Below are 7,333 nucleotides of genomic sequence, written 5' to 3'. Positions count from 1 at the left end.
CAGCCAAAGCCTTTTTCCCAGGGTACTTTCAGATCTAGCTAACAGAGAGGTCAAACTGAATGTGGACTTGAAAAAAACCAGAGTATCTGAAAGATACTGAAAATGGTAGTACATTAGTCTGATGACTTATGGACAATCCTGGAGTGCCAGACTTTAAAATGCGTGTTTTCATTCCTCCCACAAAGAGAGACATACTCTCGTCATCCCTTTGGAATCATCTTCATTAAGTTATGTGAGAAGCCTGACAGATCCAAGGTTCCCAATCATGCTTCAGAGAATGTGTTTTCTGATGTATCATGGGTATTGACACTTGCAGTAGCTGCCAGCCACCAACTAATGGCTTCCTGCATCGACTTTTTAGCATTGTTTGCTAATATTCACTTTTTGGAAGCATCCAGCAGCTGGGAACCATTTCAAAGAGTGTGTCTTGCCAGACAAAGGGGATCAGAATCTTACTTCCCTTTGCCAGATGGCTTTTAATGGCTAACTGCAGAAACTCTTCTGACTTAGGAGAGAATTCAAAGATTAGATCAGAGAAGCTTTTTTTAATTCAGCAAGCATTCATTAGGCACCTACTCTATGCAAGGCACTTTCATCCAAAGACAAAGTTAAAACAGTTCCTGCCCTCAAGAACTTACATTCTTACCTTCACTTTAAAGAATACTTCATGGCATGTAAACTTTCAGAACATTGGGATCTTTCTATGTAAAGATAGCTACTTGTTAAGAAAAATAACTTCATTATTACAAAACAAAACCCCCCAAAACCCAAAAGCTGTGTTTTTTATTCAATGATACGAATTTTGCTCCAGTGGATAGCATGATCACTTTGGTCCCTGGGGACCAGCAGCTCTAACCTTATAAATGTAATTTTGAGACAGCAGAAATTCTCCCTAGTGATAGAAAAAAAGTTGTGTTTTTTTTCAAAGTAGAATTTTTTAAAAAAAATTCCCTATGATAAGGATCTGTGAACTTATTTTTTGATATTGGAATAATTGCATTTCAGTATAATTATTTTCCTTCATAATCCTATGTATTTTCTTTTGTGCATTTAAAAGAACCACAATTTAAGAATACCTCAAAAGACCAAGCTGAGTCAACTGATACACAGCATTTTTTTATCCAAAAAGCAAAAAAAGAAAAAGAGGTAGTAGCATGACAATTTTTCTTTTAAAGTTTTAAATGACGTCTGTTTATATTACAATGCATAGTAAATTTTAGTAAAAAGTATTTTAAATTATTTTAAAAATTAATGTATTGATTGGTACACCTGATCCTTTTAGTGTTAAAAACCCAAGTCTGAGGTCCACAGGTTTTACTAGACTGCCCATGAGGTTCGTGATACGCAAAAGGGTGTATTTTGGTTTGGGGTTTGGATGTGATGTAGCCTCTGGCAAGGTCCTACTCTGGGCCCCTTTTGTGACTTGGAGGTAACCCTGGGCTATGCTAGCAGACTACAAGCTGCATTCTGAGACGCTCAATACCACATGGCTGGTTTCTAGATGAAGACTTTTTCTGGCAACAATAACTATTAAGGCACTGAAGAGGGCCATAATCTGATGAAATCACAGATCTTTGCAGGATGGAAGCATAACAGTAGTGAAAGGAACACTGAACCAGGAATTGGGAGACCTGAGTTCTGACTAAGATACACCCCACAAGGGTATTGTGTCAGGATCTAATAAAATAAAATATGTAAAATGCTATGTTAGCCTTTAAGTGATATTTAAGCAAATGCTATTATTGTGATTATCATAATTATCAGTGGTAATTAATAATGGTAATAATGGTAATAGCTAACATTTATATAGCGTTTATCATGTGCCAGGCACTGTGCCAACCACTTTACAGTTTCTATCTCATTTGATCCTGCCGACAACCCTGGGAAGTAGGTGCTATTATTTACAGATAAGAAAACTGAGGCAAACAGAGTTTAAGTGATTTGCCCAGGGTCACATGGCTAGTAAGTGTCTGAGGCCAGATTTGAACTGGGGTCTTTTTGATTCCAGGCCCAGCACTATCCACTGCACCACCTGGCTGCCCCCTAATATTAGTTTAACTCATAGAATTTTAGAGCTAGAAGGGACCTTAGTGATAACTTCTCCTAATTTTCCAAAGGAGAAAACAAAGGCTTCTTCAAGTGTTTGAGGAGCTTGCCCAAGTCCACGGAGTCAGCACTAGAACCCGGGTGTCCTGACTCCAGTTCTGTGCTCTTTCCAGTGCTGTCTCCTATATGCCATCAGGAAGGTGGATGATGTTTAGAGTCAGAAGATTTGAGACCGGATACCAGCTCTGACACTTCCCCTTGGACAAGCCATTTGAGTCATTTACTGGCTTTCAGTTTCCTTATGGGTAAAATGAGGGGCTCAACTATGACCTCTAAGGTTTCCTCCACTTCTAAAATCTATGATCCTGTGAGTTTCTCACATCGCCAGGCTAGGGCTACTAGCTCAAAAGGAAATAGAAATCTTTTCTTTCCTAAGGATTGTGTGATCCCATTGCCCTTTCCAGGACTGAGTAGCAGACATTCTATCTTCCCTGCTGGGGACAGCACATTTTTCATCTGTCTCATCCACTCCCCTGCTTCCCATTGACAGTAAAAACACGCACCGTTGCTCTGGATGCCTTGGGAAAGGTATTACTATATCAGGTGACATGTGACTCTGAAAATCTGACAGAAACAAAGAGAATTTGTTCCATTACATCTGTCAAACCTGATCCCACCTCAAGCAGAATAACTATTTAGATGCCGTTACTAGCATTGATACATAGCTTACATTTTTGAATCGGCCCCCTCCTCCCAGGAATGCCATTTTTCTCCCTTTGCAACACAACCCACCCAATACATCTAAGTAGAAGAGATCAGGCCAAATACCTCTTGTAGTGTTATTCATTTACCTGACTCAACTTTTACCTGCTTCTCCAACCAAACTTTAGCCTTGATTCACATGGCTACAAGAGACCTTCAAGACCCACCAGTCCAACCCTGAGAGATGGGCTTTACTTCAAGTTGAAGAGTTAGAGACAATTCTTAGTTCATAAGAGCAAGTACTGAAAGGAGAAGGCTCATCTGAACCATGACTAAAGTGGCCTAAGAGAGCGCTTTGAACACAGTAGAGCCATAATATGTGTTCGGTTTTTTGATTAAATGAAAGCACTTTAATCCAAATGTAATAAGGGAGGGACAGCTAGGTGGTGAAGTGGATAGAGTTTGGGGACTAGAATCAGGAAGCCTCACCTTCCTGAGTTCAAATCTGGCCTCGTAGACTTACTAGCTGTGTGACCCTGGGCAAGTCACTTCATCCTGTTTGCCTCAGTTTCCTCATCTATAAAACGAGCTGGAGAAGGAAATGGCAAACTACTCCAGTATCTTTGCCAAAAACAAACAAAACACCAAATGGGGTCATGGAGAGTCAGGCAAGTTTAAAAAAACTGAGTAACAATTAGCTATAAAGAAATGGAGGTTTAAGTCCTCCAGCTTCTGGTTCATCTGGCAAGGGACTCACCTTCAGCTGCCACTTTGGATAATATGTATTGGGTGATGAAGAGGGAGGTTTAAGATGAATATTTGCCTCTAATAGTCTAACCAAAGTAATTCCCATCTTACTTTCAATGAAGGTTGGTTTACTTTTCCCTCTCTGGGGGACAGGTTCAGGGCTAAGGATGAAATTTCATCTGTGACTCAATCTGTGTGCACGAGGACAAATGCAGTGGCAAAGTCCAGCCTTGGGGCTGGACCCTGGGAAAGCCATTACACAGGCTATGGTGGGGAAGGAATGTCTGCTCATACAGACTCTTCATTTCACAACCTTGAGTGTTCGGTTTCAGCCGTATTTATCAAGTGTGTATGTGTGAGTGAGCAAGCGTGTGTTCTATGTGTCTGCTTGCTCAGTGCTCCTGGATCTTATTGCCGTGTTTCTACCCTATATTCCCTCTCCACTTGGCCTGTCTTCCAGTGTCTCTCTTTGTGTTTACCATCTTCTGTATGTTAATTCAGTTCAGCCTGTGGAAGGGAATCTACATCCTACAGTGATGCCATAGTTGATCAGATGGGGAGCTTTAGAGGCTAAGTGGTCAGTAAACTTCACAGCACAATTGAGTTTCTGCCATTGGCGGGCTTTGGTTTCAGATACTTGCCCAGAATGAAAGGGAAAGTTGGAAAAGCTGGAAAGCATCCCTCTCTCTGCAAGATGGTGCTGGCAGTCAGCTGGCTCGGGTTTGCCTTCTTCACTTCTGCTCTATTCCCGGGTGAGTAGTTTCCAATGCTAAGTGATGCTTACAGATCCTATAAAGGATCATGGGGTTTTGGTGGTGACAGGATGGACCAGACCACTAGGGGTGGAGACCCAGAGATTAGAGAGAACTGCCAGAGCGAGGTAGCCCCTAACAAGAGGGTGATAGGAGGAAGTCCGAAATGGTCGGCAGCTTTCAGAAACGAACAGTGTGAGAGAGTGAAATGAGCATGGATCTTGCCATCAGAATACCTGAGTTTGAGCAAAATCTCTACTATTTACTACCTTTGTGACCTTAGACAAATTGTCAGGCTTCTTTGGATGTCTGTTTCCTCCTCTTTAAAATTAGGAGGGAGGTGTGGTCTATATGATCTCTAAGACCTGCCCCAAACAAGTTAATTCTTTTTTTCCCTTTTTTATTAGTTAATTTATTTATTTTTATTTTTCAACATTCACTTCTGTAGGTTTTAGAATTTTCCCCCTCCTCAAGATGGCCTGCAATCTGATATAGGCTCTACATATACATTCCTGTGAAAGATTTTCACTTTAGTCATGTTGTATAGAAGAATTATAACAAATGGGAGAAACCATGAGAAAGAAAACGAAATGAAACAAAAAGAAAATAGTCTGCTTCGATCTGCATCCAGACTCCATAGTTCTTTCTCTGAATATGAATGGCATTTTCCATCATGAGTCCTTTGGAATTCAAACAAGTTAATTCTAACGAAGTAAATTGTTTAGTCCATTCTTCCACGTATGACTTTTGTACTTTGCTTCTTTTTACTTTGTCCAGAATGTTGACTGAGATACCAACATTTTAAAATTAAACCTATTCAAATGCAGACAAAGAAAATAGCATACTGTAAGGCTAATACACTTTTATATAAATTTAATTATATATAAATTAAATAGATAAATATATAATTAAAGATAAATTTATATAGATTTTATATAAATTTATATAAATCACGTGAGCCTTCCTGTGAATGTCAGAGAAATGTAGTAGCCCGTAACAGGTGAGGATTCAGACAGGCAGTTTCTCAAGATTATTAAGGTCTAACCATAGACAGCCAGATGTCCCAGGTGGAAGAGCATGAGTGGGGCAGAGGCATCTGGTGTCAGACAAGAGGCTGAGAGTGAAAAAAGTGAGTAGTAGATTCAGGAAGGCTGGCGGAGGCCCAGTCCTGGGGGATTCTTGTGGCAGGTAGTAGGTGGAGATAAAACAGGCAGACAGATAAGCATCATTGAGATCCGGCAGCAGGTGACACACAAGTAGCCCAGAGGGACTGGGGATCAGGGCTAGGATTCTAGTTTCTTCAAGGTTGATGACCTGGGCTATTAGATAATATTTCAAGGAAGGGACTCAGGAAGAGTGGAGCAAGATAGGAACTACTCTCTGGAAATGGGGATTCAAGGTTTATAGGGAACAAAGAAAGAACCTAGTAAGCAAGACCAGAATACAAATGCCTGATCTCTGGAATCACATCTCCTTTTATTCCTACAGCCCTTGGACCAGATTTCCCCCAGAATCTGGGATGATCAGGTTGAGTGGCCCTAGCTAGGAGGACTGGAGGTCATGTGGGGTCAGGCATCCAGGCCAGTTATTCCAGTGGGAGAAGGTAGCTGGTTAGTGAAGCTACTAGAAGGAATGATTAGGCAGCTCAAATATAGCCAACTTTTCACCTTCAGTTTCTTTTAATGTCCGAGAGCAAGAGCAGAATATTCTATGAGTCAAAAGACAAAACTACAATCAATAAAAATCAAAGTTAAAGTGTAAGTTTGTAAAGGAAAACACATTTTTTAAATGTGTAAGTTTACAAAAAAACAATTTTCAGCCTCACTGACTATCATTGTTCTCATGTTTATAAGTGATAGTTTTCTCCAGTGAGTTCAAGGTGCTTGCCTCATATTGCCAATTGATGATCCTTACATCAGAGAGGTACAGGTAGAACATAGTAATATGTTGTGGAATCCTTCATGTGAGTGCAATTCAAACATTTGAATTAAAGTACCATGTGGAAGAAAGAATAGACATCCTGTTTAGCCCCAGATGACAGACCCAGGAGCATTAGAGGGGATCTGCTAAGAGACAAATTTGAACCTGATGTCAAGACATTTGATGCTGACCAGAAGTGGAATGGGCCACCTCCAGACGTAATGATCTCCTCACTGCAAGCCCTTCAAGGAGAGGCTGTACAACCCGTTGTTGGGGATGTTTTGGTTAGGCATTCCTTGAGTTAGACTGGGGGGCTGCTGAGGTCCCCTCCACCTCTAAAATTCTATGATTCTGTGAACATTTATTAAGCAAGGCACTATGCTAGGGCCTGGATATACAATGGCAAAAATCCATTTTCTGTCTTCGGGGAGCCCTGTATTCCGCTGAGGTTTGGAGGTGGTCAAGATATGATAGGAGGGGAAAGGGAAGGGAAGAAACGTTCATCAATCACCCACTATGTACCAGGCACTATGCTAAGTGCTTTGTAAATGTTATCTCATTTAATGAAATCATATATACACAAAAAAGAATAGTCCAAAGGAAATGGAAGAAGGGCAGAAAGCTATCAGCAATTATCCCTTCCACACTCCTCTATTAAATTCATGTTTATCATTTAAGCTGTTTGTTTTATCACAGCGGAGATTACTTTAGGCTTATTCATCCAGTCAGTGCTTATACTAGCCACTGTCTTCAATACCTAAAACAGTTAAACCAGCTCATTCATACATTCTAAGTCCCATCACCCCTCTACCAATCATTGCCTGTGCTTATGCATGCTCTTAATTGCCCCGTCATGCTAAGAATGTAAAAAAAAGGAAAAAAAGAAAAAAGAAAAAAAAGCTATAGCTAAAGGCTTGTTTATAGTACCATTATTTAGAAAGCAACACACTTGTTTGCACTGTACATCAGAAACCTGTTTGTGACATGAACTTGCACAATGGTATGGTGGCTCTTGGTGGGATTGGTAATGAAATATCACGTCACTGTTTATGATGATGATTCTTCCATACTCTTATCTAATTTTCATAACATTTCCCATGTTAGTGAACAACACTAGAAAGATAGTTCTTTTTCCTTCCCTTGATGAGACATGGGATTTAAAACTA

At 40.4% G+C, this 7,333-nt stretch overlaps 1 protein-coding gene across 1 annotated transcript in view; it reads left to right on the top strand.

Annotated features, from left to right (window-relative positions):
* Positions 1–4,141: 4,141 nt before the first annotated feature.
* The window catches only part of LOC118859140 (cell migration inducing hyaluronidase 1), a 114,384-nt gene continuing 111,192 nt past the window's right edge, over positions 4,142–7,333 (top strand). The window contains exon 1 of the mRNA XM_036769584.1: positions 4,142–4,247. Within this exon, the coding sequence (XP_036625479.1) occupies positions 4,142–4,247 (106 nt within the window). The remainder of the gene's footprint in view (positions 4,248–7,333) is intronic.

This window comes from Trichosurus vulpecula, chromosome 8, assembly GCF_011100635.1.
Source record: "Trichosurus vulpecula isolate mTriVul1 chromosome 8, mTriVul1.pri, whole genome shotgun sequence".
Lineage (NCBI taxonomy): Eukaryota > Metazoa > Chordata > Mammalia > Diprotodontia > Phalangeridae > Trichosurus > Trichosurus vulpecula.
The sequence above is the reverse complement of the archived record's forward strand: the minus strand, read 5'-3'. Positions and strand labels throughout refer to the sequence as shown.